This window comes from Anomaloglossus baeobatrachus, chromosome 2 (assembly GCF_048569485.1).
Source record: "Anomaloglossus baeobatrachus isolate aAnoBae1 chromosome 2, aAnoBae1.hap1, whole genome shotgun sequence".
Taxonomy (NCBI): domain Eukaryota; kingdom Metazoa; phylum Chordata; class Amphibia; order Anura; family Aromobatidae; genus Anomaloglossus; species Anomaloglossus baeobatrachus.
In genome coordinates, this window is record NC_134354.1 from 339,489,507 (window position 1) to 339,516,831 (window position 27,325).

The 27,325-nt window shown below is 43.3% G+C and overlaps 1 protein-coding gene across 2 annotated transcripts in view; it reads right to left on the reverse strand.

Annotated features, from left to right (window-relative positions):
• Nucleotides 1–27,325, reverse strand: part of HIVEP3 (HIVEP zinc finger 3) — a 233,510-nt gene that overhangs the window by 60,137 nt on the left and 146,048 nt on the right. For both annotated transcript variants that reach the window (XM_075335951.1, XM_075335950.1), the window contains exons 3-4: nt 18,401–23,556; nt 6,013–6,143 (exon numbers count right to left, since the gene is read on the reverse strand). In XM_075335951.1, coding sequence (XP_075192066.1) covers nt 6,013–6,143; nt 18,401–23,161 — 4,892 coding nt within the window. In that variant the 5' untranslated portion in view covers nt 23,162–23,556. The remainder of the gene's footprint in view (nt 1–6,012; nt 6,144–18,400; nt 23,557–27,325) is intronic.

A 27,325-nucleotide genomic window follows, 5' to 3' on the forward strand; every position in this document is an offset into this window, starting at 1 on the left:
TGGTGGAATTAATATGTGGGGGGCACAGTGGTGGCATTACTATGTGGAGGCACAGTGGTGGCATTATTATGTGGAGGCACGGTGGTGGCATTATTATTTGGGGGCACAGTGGTGGCATTATTATGTGGAGGCACGGTGGTGGCATTATTATTTGGGGGCACAGTGGTGGAATTAATATGTGGGGGGCACAGTGGTGGCATTAATATGGGGGGGCACAGTGGTGGCATTTCTATGGGGAGGCACAGTGGTGGCATTATTATGTGGGGGCACAGTGGTGGCATTATTATGTGGAGGCACAGTGGTGGCATTAATATGTGGGGGGCACAGTGGTGGCATTATTATGTGGAGGCACAGTGGTGGCATTATTATGTGGAGGCACAGTGGTGGCATTATTATGTGGGGGACACAGTGGTGGCATTATGTGGAGGCACAGTGGTGGCATTAATATGTGGGGGCCACAGTGGTGGCATTATTATGTGGAGGCAAAGTGGTGGCATTATTATGTGGGAGGCACAGTGGTGACATTATGTGAGGGCACAGTGGTCGCATTACTATGTGGGGGGCACAGTGGTGGCATTAATATGTTCGGAGCACAGTGGTGGCATTACTATGTGGAGGCACAGTGGTGGCATTATTATGTGGAGGCACAGTGGTGGCATTATTATGTGGGGGCACAGTGGTGGCATTATTATGTGGGGGGCACAGTGGTGGCATTACTATGGGGGGGCACAGTGGTGGCATTATTATGTGGGGGCACAGTGGTGGCATTATTAAGTTCGAGGCACAGTGGTGGCATTATTATGTGGAGGCACAGTGGTGGCATTATTATGTGGAGGCACAGTGGTGGCATTATTATGTGGGGGACACAGTGGTGGCATTATGTGGAGGCACAGTGGTGGCATTAATATGTGGGGGCCACAGCGGTGGCATTATTATGTGGAGGCACAGTGGTGGCATTATTATGTGGGAGGCACAGTGGTGACATTATGTGAGGGCACAGTGGTCGCATTACTATGTGGGGGGCACAGTGGTGGCATTAATATGTTCGGAGCACAGTGGTGGCATTACTATGTGGAGGCACAGTGGTGGCATTATTATGTGGAGGCACAGTGGTGGCATTATTATGTGGGGGCACAGTGGTGGCATTATTATGTGGGGGGCACAGTGGTAGCATTACTATGGGGGGGCACAGTGGTGGCATTATTATGTGGGGGCATTATTAAGTTCGAGGCACAGTGGTGGCATTATTATGTGGAGGCACTGTGGTGGCATTATTATGTGGAGGCACAGTGGTGGCATTATTATGTGGGGGACACAGTGGTGGCATTATGTGGAGGCACAGTGGTGGCATTATTAAGTGGGAGGCACAGTGGTGACATTATGTGAGGGCACAGTGGTGGCATTACTATGTGGGGGGCACAGTGGTGACATTAATATGTGGGGGGCACAGTGGTGGCATTATTATGTGTGGCAGTAAGAGGAGCATGGTTTTTGTGCACACAGCAGGTGCAGTAATAGGGACACACACGGCAGCAGTGGCTCAGTATTGGGGTGACGGCAGGATGAGGAGTTTGTGCAGGTTGGGATTAGATGGGGTTCGGTGCCGGAAGTGTGAGGAGTCAAATATGTCTTTGTTGTAATTTCTATAGATGAGTTGTGGCTGGAAGAAGTTGTCATGTCGGTCTGGGTCAGATGGAAAAGACGGAAAAGGTGAACAACTCCATCCGAAAGAACGTCAGCTGTAAGTCACCATCTATAACTGCACTGTGACCTCTTGTATGTGCTGCAGCACCGATATCTACCACTATATAGTCACCATATAGCGGTAACATCAGTGTCATCTGCTGAGGTCCACTATACCCATGATTAGTCTGCGCCACCGTAGTTATCATGGTTACCTGGTAAGGGGCCCACTGGTGTGTGATGCTGATTACACACTCCTTACCACCTGTGGGTGTGGCTCCAGGGGTTAAAGCAATCCTGTCTCTGAACCTGGGTAGAGTGTGTCGAGGGCAGTCTAGAGAGAGACTGGCTCTAGACTTCCAGTGGGTGTGCTGGAGACGGGGAGAGCAGAAGCAGGGTGTTTTGCTCTGCTCAGGAGACCTTCTCCTGAAGGAAGGGGATTTTAGGTCCATGTGCAAAGCCTGGCTGGACCCAGGGGAACTTGGTAAGGACACTAGCTGCCTTCAGAAGAAGGTAACCCGGATTGGACTTTGAGGATAAAGCCAAGTACTGACAAGGGTCAGTGACACATGTGAGGACGTCCAAGAGTGTGTGGACTGTATATTATATGTTGGACTTTTAGGATAAAGCCAAATACTGACATGGGTCAGTGACACGTGTGAGGAAGTCCAAAAGTGTGTGGACTTTATGTTATGTGTTGGACTTTGAGGATAATGCCAAGGAATGGCATCTTTCTGTTATGTGACCTAGTATGGTTTATTTGAGCTGTTAATAAACCATATGGTCTGTTAAAGAGACAAATTGTTCCGGTGTGCGTTAATCCCGATACCTGACGTGTGGCCCCCATACACTCGGGCCCACATCGTTACAATGTTTAAGTATGAGCTACTCTAATATGTTGACATCATGTTTCCACCTACGTTCCGTGGATCATCACGGCTTGTGTCTGAACTCCTGCAAAACCAGATCCAGATGCAGTCACAGTGTGCTCTATCATACATCATTTTACACTGTATACGACTTTTGGAGTCGCGTAGTAAGATGTAGTTGACTACGTCTTGCTGCCTGCCTCAACAAGGAATGCTCAGCCGAAAATGATACACAACAGAGCACACTATGACACCATCTGTATCATTATAGTCCAATGTCCTGTCGGCACATACGTCAGAATTCAGTTTTTATGGGGATTTTGGACACAAGCCCAACACAGACATGATCTCAGCATAACTCAAGAGTTCAAAGACATCAGTGTATTTGGTATTTGTGTTGGTCTAAATGGACCACTCTACGGGTATTTGTTGCATCTGCAATTTAGATGCATGAGGCCTACACAGAACAATGCGGTATATTAGTGTTGACTGTCATGGTCTAAAGCGGGCTTTACACGTTACGAGATCGCTACAGCGATCTTGTTGGGGTCACGGATTTTGTGACGCACATCCGGCCGCTGTAGCGATCTCGTTGTGTGTGATTCCTAGGAGCGATTTTGGAACGTTGCAAAAACGTCCAAAATCGCTCCTCGTTGACATGGGGGTCCATTTTCAAATATCGCTGCTGTCGCGTGGGCGAAGTTGTTCCTCATTCCTGCGGCAGCACACATCGCTACGTGTGACGCCGCAGGAACGAGGAACCTCTCCTTACCTGCCACACGCCAGCAATGAGGAAGGAAAGAGTTAGGCGGGATGTTCGTCCCGCTCATCTCCGCCTCTCCGCTTTGATTGGCCGGCCGCTTAGTGACGTTGCTGTGATGCTGAACGTCCCTCCCCCTTGAGGGAGGGATTGTTCGGCAGTCACAGCGATGCCGCTGACCAGGAAAGTACGTGTGACGCTGCCGTAGCGATAATGTTCGCTGCGGCAGCGATCACAAAATATCGGCATAACGATAGGGACGGGTGCTATCACGCTCGCCATCGCTAGCATCGGCTAGCGATGTCGCAGCGTGTAAAGCACCCTTTAGTGTCAGTATATCAGTTGTCAATTTCTGTGCCATTTTAGACAAACACAAATTCTGAACCAAATGTACAACAACAGTCAAATAGACTGAAGCCTTTAAAAATATACAAGCGTAAAAGGTAAGAGAGGTAACCAATAAAATTAAGAAAAAATCTCTGACCTAATCAAATGGACAGAAATCCCTGGAATACACACATGCGATGGGAAAATGGCCACATTGTCAGTAACGTTTATGGTGTATCATTCATTTTCCTTGCCTGGGAATCCCCCTTTTCAATACTGGCAAGGGCCCTGTCACTACCCTAATGCCAGATGTATACTGTAGACAAGAAGGAGGGCGGAAGGGGAATTGGTTTAACATTTTGAGAACTAAGAACCACTCTTACAGTATATCTGGAGAATATGCCCATAAAACAGTTTACATACAGTTACTATGGATTCACTTTGTAGACTGCGTTTCTATATGCCTTAATACTGAATTCTAATGATAAAAACTTTCACTTTTGTTACTCATTTCCATGTTTTATGAATCACAGCTATGCTGAAAAGGCAATCTGGACAGTCAGTGAATGCAATGTAACAGAAGCATCTGATATGCAAAATACTCAGAAAAGACGACTATGGATGTTTAGAGAAGGTGTTGACAGGCAAAGGTAAACTGGGGATAGGAAAGAAAGGGTACCTGGGAAGTAGGGTAGTAGAATGGCAGATCTAGGAAAGGTCAGGAAGACAGCAGGTGACATCTGGGGGATGTGGTCAGGGAATCATGGATGAGCCCTGGGAAAAAGGTCAGAAAATTGGAAATCAGTTCTGGGGAAGAGTGTGAACATAGTGAAAATAGGCTGTGACACGGTCATCAATACCGACACAATTGGACACTTCAGATATCATTTTAAGAAAAGGTTTACAAATATGTAGCACATTGGGGTGGATTTTTAAGATTTCAAAACATAACATAAAACGATGGACAAGTCACTTGGAGTAACTGGATTTAAAATAATGAAGGACATTTACACATAAGCACAGATGCAGGAATAGGAGCATGTGCTCATGCTGTCAGCCTTGGTATATGAAACAATCACCTTGAGGACACAGAACAGACTCTCTAGTGGGTGAGTGGATGTGGGGGAGGGCTGGCGGTGAGATCATCGCAGAAATCCAGGCTGAGTTAATATTTGTCTGCGGTTGTATGATGTAAGATTTCAGAATGCAGCTTCCTCTACCTCTCACAGGAACAGAAAGAGGAGGGAGTAGGATGGGAAAAAACGAAGGAAACAAGCACGGTAGGTGTAGGAGGAGAGAAACAGAAAGAAGAGGAAAGCTGGGGGAGTTACAGAAGTAGATTGGTCAAAAAATGCCAGGTAGGTGGTAAAAAAGGGCAAAAGATAATAAAGAACATGAAGAGGCTTATGATTGACTAGAATTATTAGATCATCCAGTCTGGGGCGTCACATTGCAAAAAGAAGGAAGAGCAGCGTACTGTACAGACGACTATATAGAGGCATGCAAGCTTTAGGGAAAGACAGAAAAACATAATGCACTTGCATAAATACATTTCAGACAAAACCTTTTAACAATTCTGGTTTTCCTAGTGGATAGGAAGTAAATAGCAGGTGTAGAGCATCTATAAATAATGCCTTTACATAAAGACCTACCCAGGCTGAGAGGATTCAAAATTACACCATACAGTGAACAATGACAGCCATCATTCTCAGACCAAAGTTTATCAGTATTGATGATACATTAAAGCAGGCTTTACACGCTATGAGATCGCTACAGCGATCTCGTTGGGGTCACGGATTTTGTGACACACATCCGGCCGCTGTAGCGATGCCGTTGCGTGTGACACCTATGAGCGATTTTGCATTGTCGCAAAAACGTGCAAAATCGCTCATCGGTGACATGGGGGTCCATTTTCAAGTTGTTCCTCGTTCCTGCGGCAGCACACATCGCTCCGTGTGACACCGCAGGAACGAGGAAGCTCTCCTTACCTGCCTCCTGGCCACAATACGGAAGTAAGGAGGTGGGCGGGATGTTACGTCCCGCTCATCTCCGCCCCTCCGCTTCTATTGGGCGGCGGTTCAGCGATGCTGCTGTGACGTCGTTGTGACGCTGAACGAACCGCCCCCTTAGAAAGGAGGCAGTTCGCCGGTCACAGTGACGTTGCAGGGAAGGTAAGTAGTGTGACGGGTCCGAGCGATGTTGTGCGACACGGGCAGAGATTTGCCCGTGTCGCACAACCGATGGGGGCGGGTACGCACGCTGGCGATATCGGTACCGATATCGCAGTGTGTAAAGCGGCCTTTATACACAGAGGCGGACGACCTTAGAGTGTAAAACAGCTAAGATGTAAAATGTATACAGAAGTGTACCTACCCTCCCTCAAATATCCGTACACGCGAAGGCTCTCCTCGCTTCGCTGTGGGCCCAGGTTCTTCTGATTTCACCCTTTTTTCTTCCTCTTTACTAATTCTAGATGTCTCCTGTGCTTGAGCAGGAATATGAGCCTAGATTTCATTGCAATAAGAAAAGATGCAAAAAGTTTTAGGTTAGTATATTTAGTCAAGATATTAGAAATTTCATTATAAGATAAAATTGATCAGCCACAGAATAAAATAAAAATACAAACATATACAGTGCTCAGCATAAATGAGTACACCCCAACATATTTGTCAGAAAACCTTTAGTTTACTTTCAGAATCAACATTTTCTATTGGATAATACACTATAAAATAGTCTACAAAATGCGAGCCATTGCTTGCAAACAAGGTTTGTTATTTTGCACACCTAAAAGGTAATATTTTTACACAGGTAAGTCTAATTATTCAGCAGATAGTGGACAACAAAATAATAATAAAAAAAAAAAAGGTTATTACTTAAAGAAAACCATTTCTCGTTTCATGCTGTGAGAAGTGGTACCACTTGGAAGAGAAATGTCACAGGAAATGAAATAGGTGGAGGCTAAAAGAAGATCAGCAACTCATAATACGGAGCAAAAGTGATACAAAAATGTAACACATCTCGTAGAGACATACAAGCCGACCATGGAAGTTAAAGAGGTTGTTCACTACTCTGCGTTTCATGACTCGTTACAGCCCAGCATTGCTCATGCTTGTGGCGCTCTGCAGTGAAGGAGGGAGTGCGCAACATGCTGGACTGTGACGCTGGGCTGTGATTACCAGTGAAATGCTTCCCACAGCCCAGTCACTCAGGAAGAGTGGGACTGGCCATGGTGATGTCAGGTCACCAGATCCGAGAGGGTCATGCGATGGGGATGAGCGGACCGTGATAGCGCCGCACAAAGGCTGAATTGGCAACACAAGGTATTTAGAAAAAGCTTCTCTTATCAGTTTTACAGAGATGTGCTCACTACTACAGAGTAGTGAACCACCCCTTTAACACCTAAAAAGGATCTTCTTATGGTGAGAAGAGTTGAAGAAAATGGACATGCAACTTTACTGCAGTTACCTGAAGAGGTAAAAAGACTAACCAAGGTAAGTGTTTCCCGTGACACAATAAGGCATATACTGCACAGAAATAAAATAAACCTCTCCTGAAGCCCATGAGCAAAAAAAAGGCCATCTATAAATTGCTAGTGAAAAAACTAAAGAATACCTGGACTTTAAACTCTGGAGTGAAGAGACCAAGAAAAATGCATTTGGAACTGATGGCTTCAAAACTGCATAGTGTCAAAAATATGAGGAGTACAAAGAAAAATGCATGGTTCCTACAGTGAAACATGGTAGTGGCAGTGCAGCTGCATGAGTACTGCTGGAGTCAGGGAGCTATATATTGAAAGTGAAGATGCTACCATCACTCAATCCACTTGGTAGGCGTGCACTTTTCCAACATGACAATGATCCAGAGCACATACAGTTAGGTCCAGAAATATTTGGACAGTGACACAATTTTCGCGAGTTGGGCTCTGCATGCCACCACATTGGATTTGAAATGAAATCTCTACAACAGAATTCAAGTGCAGATAGTAACGTTTAATTTGAAGGTTTGAACAAAAATATCTGATAGAAATTGTAGGAATTGTACACATTTCTTTACAAACACGCCACATTTTAGGAGGTCAAAAGTAATTGGACAAATAAACCAAACCCAAACAAAATATTTTTATTTTCAATATTTTGTTGCAAATCCTTTGGAGGCAATCACTGCCTTAAGTCTGGAACCCATGGACATCACCAAACGCTGTGTTTCCTCCTTCTTAATGCTTTGCCAGGCCTTTACAGCCGCAGCCTTCAGGTCTTGCTTGTTTGTGGGTCTTTCCGTCTTAAGTCTGGATTTGAGCAAGTGAAATGCATGCTCAATTGGGTTAAGATCTGGTGATTGACTTGGCCATTGCAGAATGTTCCACTTTTTTGCACTCATGAACTCCTGGGTAGCTTTGGCTGCATGCTTGGGGTCATTGTCCATCTGTACTATGAAGCGCCGTCCGATCAACTTTGCGGCATTTGGCTGAATCTGGGCTGAAAGTATATCCCGGTACACTTCAGAATTCATCCGGCTACTCTTGTCTGCTGTTATGTCATCAATAAACACAAGTGACCCAGTGCCATTGAAAGCCATGCCTGCACATGCCATCACGTTGCCTCCACCATGTTTTACAGAGGATGTGGTGTGCCGTGGATCATGTGCCGTTCCCTTTCTTCTCCAAACTTTTTTCTTCCCATCATTCTGGTACAGGTTGATCTTTGTCTCATCTGTCCATAGAATACTTTTCCAGAACTGAGCTGGCTTCATGAGGTGTTTTTCAGCAAATTTAACTCTGGCCTGTCTATTTTTAGAATTGGTGAATGGTTTGCATCTAGATGTGAACCCTTTGTATTTACTTTCATGGAGTCTTCTCTTTACTGTTGACTTAGAGACAGATACACCTACTTCACTGAGAGTGTTCTGGACTTCAGTTGATGTTGTGAACGGGTTCTTCTTCACCAAAGAAAGTATGCGGCGATCATCCACCACTGTTGTCATCCGTAGACGCCCAGGCCTTTTTGAGTTCCCAAGCTCACCAGTCAATTCCTTTTTTCTCAGAATGTACCCGACTGTTGATTTTGCTACTCCAAGCATGTCTGCTATCTCTCTGATGGATTTTTTCTTTTTTTTTTCAGCCTCAGGATGTTCTGCTTCACCTCAATTGAAAGTTCCTTAGACCGCATGTTGTCTGGTCACAGCAACAGCTTCCAAATGCAAAACCACACACCTGTAATCAACCCCAGACCTTTTAACTACTTCATTGATTACAGGTTAACGAGGGAGACGCCTTCAGAGTTAATTGCAGCCCTTAGAGTCCCTTGTCCAATTACTTTTGGTCCCTTGAAAAAGAGGAGGCTATGCATTACAGAGCTATGATTCCTAAACCCTTTCTCCGATTTGGATGTGAAAACTCTCATATTGCAGCTGGGAGTGTGCACTTTCAGCCCATATTATATATATATATAATTGTATATTTTATAGCCACAAGAACCATTAGGGACGGTGTTTAACCTAAAAAGCTAAACTTTATTTCTTCATATAAAAAATATATATTAACAATTACATGTGTCAAGCAAGGATCGTAATCACACTGGACATGTCAACATACTTATATTGTACCAGTAAACTCTACTCATGTTGTACCAGTAAGTTCTACAGTGCCGTCCAAAACCTGGTTACAACTTCAGAACCTATAGCCATTATTCAGCCTCACCCCAGATTACTGCAGCCACCTCTAGAGGAAAATACTATTGGTGTAACTAATCTAAATCAAGTTATTATTATAGTTCTCACTGGCATCAATATTCTGATTTTCACAATTTACAAGGTTCTACCTGACCCAATCAGACTGATACCACCAAAAATAGAAGTGAGACCTGAATGATTACTTGGCCAGTAAGGTGACCCCCAGTAACCGGGCGTCCCCGCTGCCAACCATTGCTTCCCCAAAAGGATAGATGCAGCCCACGGTGATGTAGAGATACACTGACCTGTATTCGTACTTAGTGTGACCGTCCGCTGTCCCGACGCGCGTTTCCCACTTCTTCAGGGGACGTGTGCACACACGTCCCCTGAAGAAGTGGGAAACGCGCGTCGGGACAGCGGACGGTCACACTAAGTACGAATACAGGTCAGTGTATCTCTACATCACCGTGGGCTGCATCTATCCTTTTGGGGAAGCAATGGTTGGCAGCGGGGACGCCCGGTTACTGGGGGTCACCTTACTGGCCAAGTAATCATTCAGGTCTCACTTCTATTTTTGGTGGTATCAGTCTGATTGGGTCAGGTAGAACCTTGTAAATTGTGAAAATCAGAATATTGATGCCAGTGAGAACTATAATAATAACTTGATTTAGATTAGTTACACCAATAGTATTTTCCTCTAGAGGTGGCTGCAGTAATCTGGGGTGAGGCTGAATAATGGCTATAGGTTCTGAAGTTGTAACCAGGTTTTGGACGGCACTGTAGAACTTACTGGTACAACATGAGTAGAGTTTACTGGTACAATATAAGTATGTTGACATGTCCAGTGTGATTACGATCCTTGCTTGACACATGTAATTGTTAATATATATTTTCTATATGAAGAAATAAAGTTTAGCTTTTTAGGTTAAACACCGTCCCTAATGGTTCTTGTGGCTATAAAGTGTTTTTGGTGTAAAACCTGAGTATGAGGGTCATAGAATTTGGACAAATGATGTACATATATAATTGTATTTCTGAACATGTTTTTGTAAACAGCTAAAATAACAAAACTTGTGTCACTGTCCAAATATTTCTGGACCTAACTGTATCTAAGGCCACTATTGCATTTCTGAAGAACAGAGTGAAAGTGATTCAGTGGCCAAGTATATCTCCTGATCTGGACGCAATCAGACACTTATGGGGAATTCTGAATAGACAAGTTGAACATCATTCTCCATCTAACATCTGGGCTGCAAAAGAGGTCATTCTTGAAGAATGGAAAACAAAAGATGTTTCAATATGTCGCCAAATTATTCATTCCATACCTAAAAGACTTGATGAGTCCTTAATCATGGACGTCATATGAAATACTAGCTGTAGCAATTTTTGATGTGGGGTGTATTCATTTATGTACAAGCTAATTTGAGTAAAACTGAAAATCTTGTAATCAAAATTATATTATTAACCTTACTTTCAAGTAAAAGGTTAAAAATAATTTTCTAAACAAAATTTTTGGTTTTCTTCTCTTCAGTGAGATATTAATTAAAATCTTACTTTTCAAAGGGAGTGTAGTCACTTCTGTCGCTTATCCATGTAATGTAAATATAAGCTTATAACCTGACTTTAAATTCATCCATTGGTTTCATAAATTATTCTTTTGAAAGCTGAAACCCTCCCAAATTTGGTTTAGGTCAGGGGTCTCAAACTCGGCTGGGTGTATGAGCCGCACAGAGGAAAAAAAATAATTTGGGGGGCCGCATTCTTTGCAGGAAAAAGTGACATTTTTATTGGTAGCATATATAATATATTTTATTGTTTTTTACACACCTTGGGATCACTGATTTTGAAAATTTTCACTTGTTCATTATAGCAAACGTGCACATTCTTTGTTTAAATATAAACATTTTTTTTATATATATATATTTTATTCCTTTCTTGTAACTAATAGTCTTACAATTAGCACTATATAAAAATTTTGACCAACATCTTTTAGTAATGTTCCCCATATTGTTGTAACGTGCCCATCCTTGTCACCTTGTAGTATTGTGCCCCATCCCACAGTAATGTGCTCATCCTTGTCCCCTTGTAGTATTGTACCCCATCCTAGCCCCCATCCCACAGTAATGTGCCCATCCTTGTCCCCTTGTAGTATTGTACCCCATCCTAGTCCCCATCCCACAGTAATGTGCCCATCCTTGTCCCCTTGTAGTATTGTACCCCATCCTAGTCCCCATCCCACAGTAATGTGCTCATCCTTGTCCCCATCCTAATGTTCCCCATCCTTGCCCCATTTTATAGTAGTGTTCACACTTGTCCCCATCCTATAGTAATGTGCCCATCCTTGTCCCCATCCTATAGTAATGTCCCCAATCTATAGTAATGTGTCCATCCTTGTCCCCCATCTTATAGTAATGTTCCCCATCCTTGTCACCTTGTAGCAATGTCCCCATCCTATAGTACTGTTCCCATTCTATAGTAATGTGCCCATCCTTTAGTAATGTGCCAACCTTGTCCCCACCCTATAGTAATGTCCCCAGCATTATCCCTATTCTATAGTAATGTTTCCCATCCTTGTCCCCTTGTAGTAATGTCCCTATCCTACAGTAATGTGCCCACCTTGTCCCCATCCTGTAGTAATGTCCCCAGCCTACAGTACTGTGCCCACCTTGTCCCCATACTGTAGTAATGTCCCCATCCTATAGTAATGTGCCCATCGTAGTCCCCATCCTATAGTACTGTGCCCACCTTGTCCCCATTCTATAGTCATGTGCCCATCCTAGTCCCTATCCTATAGTAATGTCCCCCATACTATAGTAATATTGCCCCCATCCTATAGTACTGTGCCCACCTTGTGCCCATCCAATAGTATTGTGCCCATCCTTGTAATGTCCCAATCCTATAGTAATGTCACCAGCCTTATCCCCATCTCATAGTAATGTGCGCACTTTGTCCCCATCCTGTAGTAATGGGTCATCAGCTCCCCTCACCTTCCACAGACGCTGCAGTGAAGCTGAGGGGAGTGGTCTGCGGCCCCAGATCTACAGTGATTGGAGAGATCGGTCACACGGCCGGTCTCTCCAATAAGAGCTGGGGGCGGGTGAAACACAGGTCACCCAGCTCTAGCCAATGATCAGGGCTACAGCTGCCCTGATCATGGCTGGATTTCAATGCTTCAGCGATTTTCAATGCCTGAAACATTAGTGGCTGTGATTGGCTGAGCGGCGTTCGTCAGCCAATCACAGCCTCCGTAGGTCCGGGGAGGAGACACCACCCCTCCTGAGGTCCCCTCCTCCCCGAATCTAAGGTATTTGCAGCGATCGTAGCGACCGGGGCTGCGATTTCGCCATGACGTACTGGGTACGTCATGGGTCCTTAAGTACCAGGGAGCCATAACGTACCCAGTACGTCATAGGTCGCTAAGGGGTTAACGTCGTAAACACACACACACACACACACACACACACACACACCATTCTTCTCACCTGTCCCGTGCTCCCTCCGCTGCCTCATCTCTGCTTCGTGCGGCCCCCAGGCCCGTGCCCCCGGTCACTATCGCGGCAGGTGCAGTGTCACTGTCAGTGATTTATGTCAGATGATTGTATTGCCGGCGCGAGAGCGCAGCACCAGCAGCACATTCATCTGACATAAAGTGCGGACAGAGGCTGCGGCCCCTGCACCTGCCGTGACAGTGAACAGGGGCACGGGCCTGGGGGCCACACGAATTACCCTGAGGGGCCGCATGCGGCTCGCGAGCCGCATGTTTGAGACCCCTGGTTTAGGTTCTAAAAATAAAGTTGCTGCAAAGATGAAATATTGATCATTTAATGAACACAGAAAGGTCAGATTTTGGCAAGACAAAAGTTTTGTCGCCTTGTCATATAATGCACCCAATCCTAGTTTACATCCTCACCTGTGCTCACTAAATGATCTCTTAATTAGTGGGTGTGTATAAAAAGAAACCCAGCACCCCAGACCTTCAGTTGAACTGCAACTTGACCTCTGACTACATGTCAAAAATCCAACCTGCGACCAAAGCCTTGATTATCAAGAGGCTGAAGACCAGATCCACTGCAGAGGTGGCTGGCACCTTTAATATGTCTCAGCGTCAAGTACAAAGAATTAAAAAAAAGATTTGAAGAGACTGAAGATGTTTTTGACAAGCCCAGGTCCGGCAGACCTGACAAAACAACTGCTCAGGAGGAACGTTTGTTGCTTAGAAAATCCAAAGCCAGACCCTCTTCCACTACAGCAGAGCTCCAACAGGCCTGGTCACCTCAAGTCCCTGTGTCAACTAGAACAGTTTGTAGGATTCTGTCTCAAAATGGCCTCCATGGTCGAATCAGTACCCAGAAGCCAGCCCTAAACAAAAGGCAATTAAAAAAACGTGTGGCATTTGCCACGTCCCACAGCCTGCTAAACAGATGGATGTTGGAACAGTGGCAGAAGGTGGATTTCTCTGATGAATCTTCAGTTGAATTACACCACAGCCGTTGCAAATACTGCAGGGGACTTACCGAAGTCCGTATGGATCCAAAATACACCCACAAAACAGTTACGTTCGGTGGTGGAAAGATCATGGTTACATTCAGCATGGAGATGTGCGAAACATTTGCAAGGTGCAAGGCAATATCAATAGCCTAAAATATCAATTAGCTACCTCTTACATTCCCAATCATAAAAGGGATCAAATTCTGCAGCAGGATGGTGCTCATCTCATATATCCATCTCTACAACAAAGATTCTCCTGGCAAAGAAGATCAAGGTGCTCAAGGACTGGCCAGCCCAGTCACTAGACATGAACTTCATTGAACATGTTTGGGGTAGGATGAAAGAGGAAGCTTGGAAGACACAACCAAAGAATCTAGATGAACTCTGGGAGACATGTAAGACTGCATTCTTTGCTATTCCTGATGACTTCATCAATAAATTGTATGAATCATTGTTGAAACGCTTGGATGCAGTCCTACAAGCTCATGGAAGTCACACAAAATATTAAATATGGCTCTAATAGCACCACAACGTCATTCACCAATGTTATGCAATATTTCTTTGTATTAGAAGTTAATTATTTGTTTAAATTTCACATTACTTTCTGTGGGCGACAAAACTTTTGTCTTGCCAAAATCTGACCTTTTTGTGTTCATTAAATGATCAATATTTCAGCAACTTTATTTTCATAATCTAAACCAAATTTGGGAGGGTTTCAGCTTTCAAAAGAGTAATTTATAAAACCAATGGATGAATTTAAAGTCAGGTTATAAGCTTTTATTTACATAACATGGATAAGCAACAGAACGTCTGTCAGGGAGTGTATGTGTCTCATGTGTTTGTATCAGGTATACACACCCTACTGTGGAAAAAGGCTTCTAAGTAAGAATGCGTTCAAAAACTAAAGTGTTGATAGTTTAGTTTATTTTTTTATCACTTAAGGAAAGAAAGAAGAGAAATCTCAATTAAATCATTATTTGGTATGACCACCATTTGCCTTCAAAACGACATCAGAAGCATCACTTCTTCTAGTCACACAGTTTTTGAAGGAACTCAGCAGGGAGGTTGTTCCAAAGATTTTTGAAAACTAACCACAATCCCTCTGTGGATGTAGGCTTGGACAAACCCTTCTGTCTCTTCATGTAATCCCAGACAGACTTGATTATACTGAGATCAGATATCTGTGTGGTCTACTATATATCACCATTTCAAGGACTCATTGTTCTTCTTTACGCTGAAGATAGTTTGATCACTGTATCTACAGTATTCAATATTGTCCATTTCTTCTTGTCCTCAAAGTTGAGACATTTTTGGCAGATACTTTTGCATCATGCAATACCATCAGAGAGACATAAGTACCACTCCAAATTTATTCAAAACTACCCTATCATTGTTCCACCTGCCCATTCACATGGCTAGGGGGCGGAGCTTTCTCTTGGGCCTCACTTCCGGAGCTTGGATGCTTTAAATTCTGTCATCTCTGGTGAACCAGTGCCAGCTATAAGCTTAGCACTGCTTTACCTGTGATTGCTGGTTCCTGTGTTTTCTGATCCGTCCTTCCCCTGTGCTCTGTCTGTGTTCCGTCCCACCTTCTTCCTTCCCACAATAGAACTAGTTGTTCCCCCCATCTCCTACCTCTCACTCGGTTGCTTCCTCTGGTACTGACCTCGGCCTGACCTCGACCCCGCTTTTGCTCGTTCCTCCAGTTTTCTTTCTCACCGTAATGTGTATGACCTGGCCTGCTTGACCATCCCTTGCACGCCCCGTGGCCTCTGTATTCTGGCTGACTCTGCAGGGCAGTGCTCCAGCATACACTGTTCCCCCCCATGCTGATTCACCTCTGTGTAGTGTCGTTTACTGCAGGGCTCCAGCTCCCCCTGGTGGTAGCCTGACATACCCCAAGCATAGAGTCAATTTAATTAAGAGAATTAAGTCATACTGATTTCTAAAACCTACATTCACACAAGATATGCAGTTAGTTGTCAAAGATGTTTGAAACAACGTCTCTAGAAAGTCCCATCAAAAACCGTGGGCAAGTGTACCTAGAAGAATTGATGCTTTGTTGCTGTTTAGAAGGCAAATGGTGGTCACACCAAATTATTGACTTGATATAGATTTCTCTTTTGTTCATTCACATTGCATTTTGTTGATTAAAATTAACTTTTCAATCAACATTTCTCTTTACTAAACAATTCGTACACTGCAGCATTTTTCAACACCTGCGTAAAACGTTTGCACAGTATTGTATCTACGATCTATCTACCTTAGCTACACTATAATGGTAAAAAAGTTATTTATACATTGCAAATTACTTTAATGTTATGTACATGGTCTATGAAATTATTTACCCTCTGAGAACGAAGCACACCCTTTACATTTGCATGGCTTGTAGTCAAGCATAATAAAACCATGTGCTTCACCTTTACTGTATCTAGTCAAGTCTACAGACATCTTTAGACACTTGAGGAACAAAACTGTCATAATGGATTGAAAGAGGTCACTTGGCCACTTTATAACGAATACTAATAAAACAAATTGAAAGAATGCATTTTTGCAACTTAATAATATATCCTTTATTAACCCCTTAACGACCGCGGGCAGTAATATGTCCTAGCGGTCACAGAGTTAATCCCCATGGGCTGCTGCAAGCAGTCTGCAGTGATCAGCGCACATGTCAGCTGATTTATACAGCTGACATGTGTGCCTGCTAGGCATGAGCGGACTTGCTATCTACCCGTGCCTGTTAACCCCTTAAATGGCGCTGTCAAGATGTGACAGTGCCATATTAGCGGCGATAGCGGTAGATCTGTACTCGGAGGCCAACACCGGAAGTCACTTGACGTGATCACATAGATCCGGTGGTTCTCATGGTAGCACAGGGTCATATAATGACTCACATGACTCAGGTCCTGTAAGAAACAGCCGAGTGCTGCTTGTTACAAGAGATGAGCATTTCTCCGAGTCTGAGCGGTGCTGCTCTGATTGGGAGAAAAGAATGAGCAATCAGACTACTGATCGTTACAGTCCCCTAGGGAATCTAGTAAAATTGAAAAAAAAGTTTAAAAAAGAGAGTTTTAAAAAATAAAAAAAAAACTAAAAGTTCAAAATGAAAGGGTTAAAAAATAAAAAAACATTTGGTATTGCCGTATTCAGAAATGCCTGATCTATGAACATATAAAATCAATTAATCTGATCGGTAAACAGCGCAGCGGCAAAAAAATTCTAAACGCTAAAATTACATTTTTAGGTCGCCACAAATTTTGTGTAAATGCAATAACAGGCAATCAAAACGTAGCATCTGAGAAAATATGGTACCATTAAAAACGTCACATTCAAAAAATAAGCTGTCACTGAGGCATAGATCCCGAAAAATGAGAACACTACGGGTCTCGGAAAATGGCGCAAAACGTACGCCACTTTTTTCGGACAAACTTCTGATTTTTTTTTTAACCCCTTAGATAAAAGTAAATTTATACATGTTTGGTGTCTACAAACTTGTACTGACCTGAGGCATCACAATGACACATCAGTTTTACCATATAGTGAACACAGTGAATAAAATATCTCAAAAACCATAGTGCAACCGCACTTTTGCAATTTTTCCACATTTGTAATTTATTTGCAGTTTTCCAGGACACTATATGGTAAAACTTATGGTTTCATTTAAACATACAGCTCGTTCCGCAAAAATAGAGCACTCACATGACCATATTGACTGAAAAATAAAAATGTGACGTCTCTCGGAAAAATGGCGAAAACACCTCCCACCCCGGAAAAGCGCAAAATTGGCCGGTCGTGAAGGGGTTAAAGTTCACATCTTCTCATTAAAGAGGTGGTCCACTACACAGGATAGTGGCCACACATTGATGTAAAGCTCTCAAAGGAGTCACCTCCTGGCCCCAGTCTCCCTGAGGAACTGGGCTGTGGGCAGAGTTTCACCACTCGTCACAGCCCAGCATCGCTCCTGCTTCCAGCGCTCTGCAGCGAAGGAGAGCGCGCGCATGATGCTGGGCTGTAATGAGTGCTGAATCTCCGAACACAGCCCAGTCACTCACGGAGACTGGGGCCTGCCCCGGTGATGTCAGATCAACTGGAAGTTGACGTGACATCACCGGATCTCAGAGGTCACGGAGCTCGAGGTCACATGATGGGGATGAGCGGACCGCAATAGTGCCACTCAGAGGCACCATTAACTACACAAGGTATTTGAGAAAAGCCTTCTTTATGAGCTTTACATCGATGTCCGGCCACTTTAAATCATTGACCTGAAGGCAATTCTAGCCATAAGATGGCTGTACATAGAAGGGCATTTGACAACAAACATCATTCAGGCTCCTCCATAGTAACATCATGTGCACAGGAAGATGTATATGATATGTCTTAGTATTTCTACATATTTGACTGAATCTGTTTTGAGTGAGCAGACCGATGCCGAGACATCAATCAGGAACACAATAAGCCAGAGCTTCCATCTAATTTTAGCATTGGTGCAATATCGCCATTCACCAGCCAAGTGCTGGTAGCCATATTTTATCATTTGTATTATAGTCAAGAGTTCTGAAATACTGAATAAAAAAAAGTTAACTGTAAAACCAGCATTTCTTACCTCTGTCATTTTGGGTTTCCGAGTTCGGGAGGGTGCCACACTTGAATCTGGTTGTGGAGCATTGGCAATGGTGTAAAGTTCTGAGCTAATTTTCTGCTTTGACGTCAAAAGAGATAATGCCACCCTGGTTGAAACTCCAGGAAGATTTGGGTTATATAAACTGATACACCAGCTGGAATATACAGAAGCCCTTCGGTCGTTTTGCTGCATGTGATTTGGCTTTACATAATTCAGATAGCACCAACTGACATTCGTGGATGTGTGTAGAGTTGGAAATGTTGGGACATTTTTAGCCTCTGCTTCCTCATGGGAGCCTGTTGCATGGATTGGTGTAGTACCAGATGAAGTAGAATCAAGCAAACCTTTATCATCCTTTTCTTCTTTAACTTTAATGCTAGCATCTTCTTTTATGTGTTCTTCCTGTAAGTGCGATTGACCCAAAGTAGTTGGCACTAACTGGACTTTAAGCCTGGACTTTATGCCAAAAACAGCTTGGGGTGGTGGTGTTAACAACTCTGATATGTTTTGTGGTGTGGAAATAAGAGCAGCTATGTTTGGTGATCTGCTATGATCCAACACTGATTGTGGCTTGTGAACTCTATCTTCTGGATCGTCTTCTTCTTTCACTCTTTTCTGTTGCTGTGTCTCCATTGTGAGCTCTAAGCTGCCAGCAGGGGATAACATACGCTTACTGCCCCCAACAGATGATGAACTTCCATCAAAGCCCAAGACATTCTCAACAGAAGAAGTAAGTGGAATGTAGCTGCTTGGGTTGATCTTTGGAAATGGCACATATAAGTAAGGTAGGTCACTCATTATGCTCTCATCTTTTTGTAATATACGAGTCAGGTCAATGCCATGATAACCTTTGGATCGCACATCACTGAATTTATGTATAACAAGGGATGATGGACTGCAGGGTGGTGGTGCAACAAGCATTTGAGACAGTGTGGTGTACATAGCATTACCATATGAAGGCATATGAGTTTGGATTCTGACTGGAACAACTAATGAAACAACAGGTTCTGCATGTGAAAGGGTCACTTGAGCAGATGGTTCCAAAGCCACAGGGCTGTGAGATGGGGGATGGATGCTCTCAGAAAAATAGTCTTTGGGAGGTGAAAGGTTGGATACAGGTAAGGGAGGGGAGATCTCTGGTTTTATTTGTGGATAATGGCAATCTACCTGTGCAGACACTGGAAGACCAAATTGTGGTTGTATAGGCATAAAGAAAGTATGGGGTAAAGATGAGGATGCTGAATAAGGTAGGTGTAGAAATGGAGAGTGAGGTCTAACAGGAATGTCTAGAGTGTGAGAAGTTACATGCTGGGGTATTTGAACATGGTCAGGATGCAACAGAGCTGTCTGTAAAGGAATTGGTTGAGTATGAAATATAGAATGTGAAATTGGTTGCAGAGGAAATGGAGCAGATATATTGCTCATAGCTTGAGAAGGTAACAGTTCTGAAGCATGCGGAGGCACATGCAATAATGGTTGTATTGGAAATATTGATAATTGCTGTGATAAATAGCTCTTTTCTGCTTCATCGGATTGAACAGATCTTCGATTTTGCGGTGTTTGGGAAGGAGAACTTTGCTGCTCTTTAGGGGAAATTCTAGAAGATTGTTCATGAGAACTCACACCTAATACTTGACTTGAAGTAGACGGTTTATCTGATTCTTTCCAATCATGTGGTGATAGTTCAGGTTCAAGTTCAACATGTCTGCTTAGAGAAGTCTGTCGAAGTGAGAAGCACTTCCTTCGCTCCTGAGCTGTTGGCATTGATGTTGAAGATGTTAAATTGCCATAATCAAAAGATTTGCTTCTATTTTCTGAAACCTGTGGTGTGTGAGAAATATTTGGGGTCTGTTCAGATGCAGATCTCCTCATTTCTCTCATATGGTGATGGTGCGAAGGGACAGTAAGCATGTGATGGCCAAGTGTCTTACTGGTACCCTCTAATGTCAAACCCAATACTTCAGATTTAGAACTCTCCTCTCTATCAAATGAGACAGAATGACTGGAGGCATGAGAAAGACTGCTCTCCTGACTTGGACTACGGGTAAGGGACATTGATTCAAAGCTGGAATCTCCAGAAGACTGTGCCATTTCTGCTAAACGTAACCTCTTCTTTTTTGGCGGTAGCTTTTCAGCAGGGAGCTGTGCAAGAGTTTGACTTCTTTGTGGCCACTGGAACTCTTCAACTTTCTCCTGTTCTTTTGGAGGATCTTCAATGTCCACTTCTGGTTTATCTGGTTCTTCCGTGACTAAAATTTCTGGTACCTGAATGTTGTGCTGACGGACTAACTTAGGCTGTAAAGGATGAGATGACTGAGTATGAGGCCTTACTGACATTTGTGCTAAAGTCAAATCTTCCTCATCAAAACTACTCTTCTTTTCAATAGACTCAGATTTTTCAAACGAGCTAGTATGCTGGATGACAGAAATTTCCTTAGAGATATTCTTTTCTTTACTCTCTACATCTGATAAAGATGTAGATTCACTTCGACCACCAAACTGTTTAGTGGCATCAGTGCACATAGTCAAGGATGTAGTGGAAGTGGCAAAGTGCGATTCTAGTGCTGTGGTAGATGTTGGATACTCAGACCAATCAGTCATTTGGGGCTCTTCATCATCTCCGAGACTCTTTTCTTTCCGTCGTTTTCGCAAAGTAGATAACTCTAGACTTGGTCCTAACTTGTAACTAAGAGCTTGAGGCCACTCTTCCTGTTCTGAAAGTTCTTTTCTGAGTTCTACAGAACTTTGAGAGCTCAATGATGGAGGTGTTAATATATGTAGTTCTGAGCAGTAGTATTTCTTGTGAGTTTCATAATTACCCCTTTTCTTGTATCGAGCACCACAAATGTTACATTCATAGTTCAAACCTTTTACCCTACCCCCTTTTTTTGACTTTTTAGGAAGTTCACTTTCTTTCTCTTCTATTTCTTCAGATGTTTTCAAAGCTGTGCCTTTCCCTGATAAACTATCTTCTTCTAAACAGTAGTCCATTCCTATAGGTAGCTCTATTGCTGGTTGTCTCTTAAGCAGGCGTGGGTGTGAAGAGAACATATGACTGTGGCTCAAAGCTTCTGAATCCACAATTCGATCATCAAATGAATAACTAGCTCTAAATGGATGTGGAGAACTTGCAGTGGATGCTGAGGAAGGCATTGAGTGGCTTCGAAGAAGAGGCACTGTATCTGTGGCACTGTGGGATTGCTGAAAGGAAGAGAATGAATGTTCAGCTTTTGTCTTTTCAGATGAGGACTTAGTATCTAGTTGGGAAATGGAACCTGGGGATTTAACATCAAATTGGAAAGAATCCCGATACAAAGTTCCCTTTGGAGACTCAATGCTGCTTCTTCGAGACAATGAGCTCCTCCTTGGTTTAACACTGTCAATCTCACTTGTGTCTACTACAGCCTCATTAATTGTAATCAGTTTGGTAATATGCTCAATTACTTGTGTCCTAGGTACAGACATTGAACCCATAGTTGTTTTTTCCTCTGCAGAACCTAAAAGAGGAGGACTGGCTAACATAGATGTTCTTTGCCCAATTCTTCCACATTTACCAAGAATTATTTCAGCATATGACTTAGCATTGGTATTGGGAGGACTTATTTGCTGCTCTGCACTCTCTGAACGTGAAAAATAACCTGATTCAGTACTTCCTTTACTCCCTGGGCTGAGAAAAGTCTGCTCTTCACTAGCTTTTTTTCTTTCACTTAATCTAAGTGCCAGCTTCTGCTTTATACTGTGAGTATCTTCTGATTTTTGGATGAGTTCAGATGAAGGTTCAGTGAATGTTAGACTCTCTGCAGAGGTTTGCGATTTGTGTTGTTGGGACAAAGAAAAGAGATCATGGGCTACACCTTGGTGTCTAGACGCAACTTTGGTATCACATGTTGACAAGTGATGCTTTTGTTGTGGAGACAATTCCACTAAGTTTAACATTGTGCTTGTCTCATCCTCAGAGTCTGTGCTATCTCCTTCTGATGGATCATCAATTTCTTCTCCAAGCCTTTCCATCTCTAGGTTGGATGGATATGTCTCTACACTGATCTCTGAGGCCAGCCCTGCTTTGATGCGGTGTGCATGAGATTTCCTATGTTTATACAGATTGCTTTTTGTCTTAAATGAAAACCCACAAGGGACACAGGGATATGGCCGCTCCCCAGTATGAGATCTGATATGCTTTTGCAAAACACTTGGCTTGGCACATGGTCGGCTGCAATATTGGCAAATATATTTGCCTGGCTTTTGGGGCTTCTTCTCCTTTTTAGGAGGCTCATCTGCTTGCTTTACGGAAACCTGAGTTGGCCGCTGGACGTATGTTTTCTGAGTAGGCTCCTCTACTGGACGGCTATGCCTGGCATGTGATGCAGATGAAGAGAAAGACCTAGATGAACCTGACTGTATTGGATCTACCACTTGCCATAATTGACTCTCTTTACCATATTCTGTATCCACACGAGGAGCCATAAATGCTGGTGAAGCAGGTTGTGATTTTGGAACGTGAAGTTGCCCAAGCAATTGAACTTTTGGTTTACAAGGTCTCCCCACTCTTCTAGGTGGACCTTCTCTTGCTATCTTAAGGGAACCTGGGAAAGGTTGTGTGTGTGGTAAAAGCTCTTCTTGACCACTAACTTTATAGTCTTCTGCTGAAGATACTGTGCCTTGCACCTCTTCTCCTTTGTTTGGTCTTTTCCTTACACCTTCCTCCGACTTCCTTGTGCTCTTCTGGCCTTTCTCTGGCTCCATCACCTACACCAGAGGCTCCAAATGCTATTTTTGCAAAGTCCTTTGGTGCAGCATTTACTAACCATGATAAAATAAGAAAACAATCTGCATTGCACCACTGACAAAAAAAGCCCTGTCAACCAAATATTGGCTTAACACAATACGTCATAAAGTTCCTACATTTAGCACAAAAATTAGCCTCCAAAATCAACATCTGTTATCCATGGCCAATCATTTAAATAAAAGGACAATCTGCAAAAAAAGTACAAATGCTGTTCCAGTCTTCTCCATAGAATAGTTGGCTGTTATCATTGTCAGTCATGTCTTGTATTCCACCAGGAAAGTCTTGCTTGGTTAATTTTAAAATTCAAAATTTTCTTGGGTCTTGTAGGAAAGTTGATAGATGTACCACAGATCTGTACAAGAAAAAAAAAAAGTACATTCAACATTAAGGAATCAAAGTCAAACTAAATTTTAAGATAAACAGATGCTTAGAAGACTATCAAAATAGGACATTTAAAGGGAATCTGTCAGCAGGATTTCACCCTCCAAACTATTTATATGTGCATGTAGCGCTTACAAAGACAAGTCCAGCATTACCTTCGCCTAGACAGTCAGTTCCTCCATTACTGAGAAATCAGTGTTTAAACTGTTAAAGGGAACCTGTCACCACCTTTTTTGGCTATAAGCTGCAGCAACCACCACCGGGCTCTTATATACAGCATGTTAGAATGGTATAACATAAAAAACACTTTATAATACTTACCTAACGGTCGTGCGGTGGGCCTTATGGGCGTCTCCGTTGTCCGGTGCCGCTTCTTTTGGCCATCTTTGTGCTCCTTCTTCTCTAGCCGCGGTGCATGAAGGGTCCGACGTCATCCACACTCACCGGCATTCAGGTCCTGAGCAGGCGCACTTTGATCTGCCCTGAGCAGGGCAGATCAAAGTATTGTAGTGCGCCTGCGCAGGACCGGCGAGTGTGTATGACGTAGCCGCGTCATGCACCCAGGCTTCAGAAAGAGGACGAAGATGGCCAAAAGAGGAGGCACCGGACAACAGAGACGCCCATAAGGCCCACCAAGCAAACATTAGGTAAGTATTATGAAGTGTTTTTTTATGTTATACCCCCGGCCTGGGCTCCTATGTTAGAATGTTGTATATAAGAGCCCGGTCGGTGGTGGTGGCCGCAGCTTATAGGCCAAAAAAGTGGTGACAGGTTCCCTTTAAGAAAATTAGGCCATGTATCTGAAGCCTCTTCAGTCCTGCTCTATTCCCCACCCACTGCTGCCTCTTCCTTCTTGACTGACCAAACCTCTATACTGTGTAAGACTTTGGGCAGAGGAACAGTCAGTTAAGAAGGAGAAGGTAGTGCTGAGAGGAAAGTAGAGCTGGAGTGATGTAATTTCAAATGCTGATTTCTCAGTAAAGTAAGAATGGACTGGTCATGTGCAGGTATTGCTGGATTTGTATTTGAAAGAGTTAAGGGTGTTTTACACGCTACGACATCGCTAACGTTTGGTAGCGATGTTGTGCGCGATATCGCACACAACAGGGGCGGGTGCTATGTGGTGATCGCTGCCGTAGCGAACATTATCGCTATGTCTGCGTCACACGCACATACCTGGTCAGCAACGTCACTGTGACCGTCGATCAATCCCTCCCTCAAGGGGGAGGTGAGTTCGGCGTAATAGCGACGTCACTGCGACGTCACTAAGCGGCCGGGCAATAGAAGCGAAGGGGCGGAGATGAGCGGGACGTAAAATCCTGCCCACCTCCTTCCTTCTGCATTGCCGGTGGCCGCAGGTAAGGAGATGTTCGTCGCTCCCGCGGTGTCACACACAGCGATGTGTGCTGCCGCAGGAATGACGAACAACATCATACCGGCAGCAGCAACGACATTAAGGAAATGAGCGACGTGTCAACGATCATCGTTTTTGAACGATTTTGCGATCGTTGATCGTTGCTCATTGATGTCACACGCTGCGATGTCGGTAACGGCGCCGGATGTGCGTCACTAACGACGTGACCCCGACGATATATATCGTTACCGATATCGCAGCGTGTAAAGCACCCTTTACTCTGATGACCAAAAATGTAACAATGTTTTGAACTTTTGACTTTCAGGCTCCAAATCACCATCCACTACAGTTTTGAGCATGAGACTGCTTTCATTTATAGACAATCATCTCTGCTATTTCAAACATAAATTTGACTTGCAACTATTTAAGATATGATTAGTTATGCAAAATCTTGTTGTGTCACTGCATTGTTAAATGGTTTTGCTCCTAAAAATCTAACTTGACATTTTTAATTTATTAGCATTTTGTAAATTTAGCTTTATCTTTCAACACTTGCCTGAATCCTGGACATGCTCTTAATCAGATTCAAGCAGGTCTCAAACTAAATCTGATCCCAGGTTTCTGCTACGCGTTCCAATGTTGGGGCATACTGATCGACTCACTTGGCTATGTATACAGCTTTTTCTTCAAGGCTACTCACAAGTGTTCAATGGGTTGAGATCTGAGCACTGTAAGGGATGATCCAGGACCAGGACTATTTCTTTGCCAATTTTGACATATGCATCATGTCATTGCCCTGCTGGAGTACTATGCCATCCTTTTCATACCCATAGTACGTGAGTGTATGAAGTAACTTGTCTTGTAGGATACTCACATATATCATTCAGACCACCATCGATCCTGGTTAAGTATCCGACGCCTTTGGCTGTGAAATAACCCCATATCATAAGGCTTTCTCCAGCAAACGTGACAGTTCCTTGAATTTCTCAATCCAATAGTCTCTTTTTCCCTTGTTTCTTTCAAACCCATTTGCACCCATCCGAGCCTAGTCTATTGACTTATGTTTCTCATCTTCTACTGTCCACTTTTCATAATTTTTTGCAAAAATCGGACGCTTTTTATGACGATAGTTGAGGCTTCTTCACCTTTTTTTGGACTACAATTGCACACTTGTGTAACATGGATCTCACGGTGCTTGCATGGACGTTTGTGATCTCACTATTACAAAGCATATGAACTAGCTCCACTGTCAAGTTTGTCGCATCAAAACTGATAGACTTTCTGATGAGTCAATTTGTTGACTATTTATTTTGCATTGACAGCCACCTCGTATTCTTACAACTATCATGGCACTGACATTATGCAGTTTGGCAATTTTCTTGGCCGAGAGACTGCAATTGACGAGCTGGATGATGCTTTTTCTTTTTTCTTGTTAAACCTTTCTCATGGCTGCTCCTCGATTCAAGCCAGTAACGTTTTGCTTGGAAATCAACCTAATAACACAATGCGCTATTAGGGAATGTGAGAACCGGTTGTAATTTGTAGTATACAGAAATAAAAAGATTTTTCCACCCCCAGGAGCAAACCAGTAATAATGCAGTGACATGATCATATGCTAAATAGTTGCAAGTAAAATTTATGTATGAGATAGCCATGATGATTGTCTAGTAGTCTCACGCTCAAAGCTGTAGTGGATAGTGAGATATGGAGCCTGAAAGTCAAAAGTTCAAAACATTGTTACCCTTTGGCTTGTCAGTGTATATATACATATAAATAGTTACAGTTCGGATGGGACGATGAAATCCTGCTGACATATTCCCTTTAAAAAAAGTATTCTCCTTACAGCATCACATGCAAAATATATTTTATATTAAATTAATATATGTATGTTTAATGAAATTAAGAAATTGAAAGTTATTGATCAAAGGCTTCTTAACAGCTAAAGTAGCCATAATGATGTTGGTTCCGTGTCTCCAAACAGACACTCTGGGATTCCGGACAACAGAGAGATGACAATTAGTGTTGAGCAGACCCGGATCTGCAAAATCCGGATCCGCACGGTTTGAGTGCCCGACCCGAGTCCGACCAGTACCCGGGATTCATGGTGCACGATCCGGATCCGTGTTTTTTTTCTCTCTCTCTTTCTCTCTCTCTCTTTTTCTCTCTCTTTTCCCGGATCCGGATCCCCATTCATTTACATGGCCGCGGATTCCGGATCAGATCCGGACTTCGGTGGCAACCCGATCCGGATCCGCCGGACTCGGATTATGACCGAACCGCTCAACTCTAATGACAATCTCTCTCAATCAGTCATTACTCACTCATTACTCTCATCTTGCCTCCATCTCATTTAACTCCCTTACCAAATCTATACATCACAATAAAT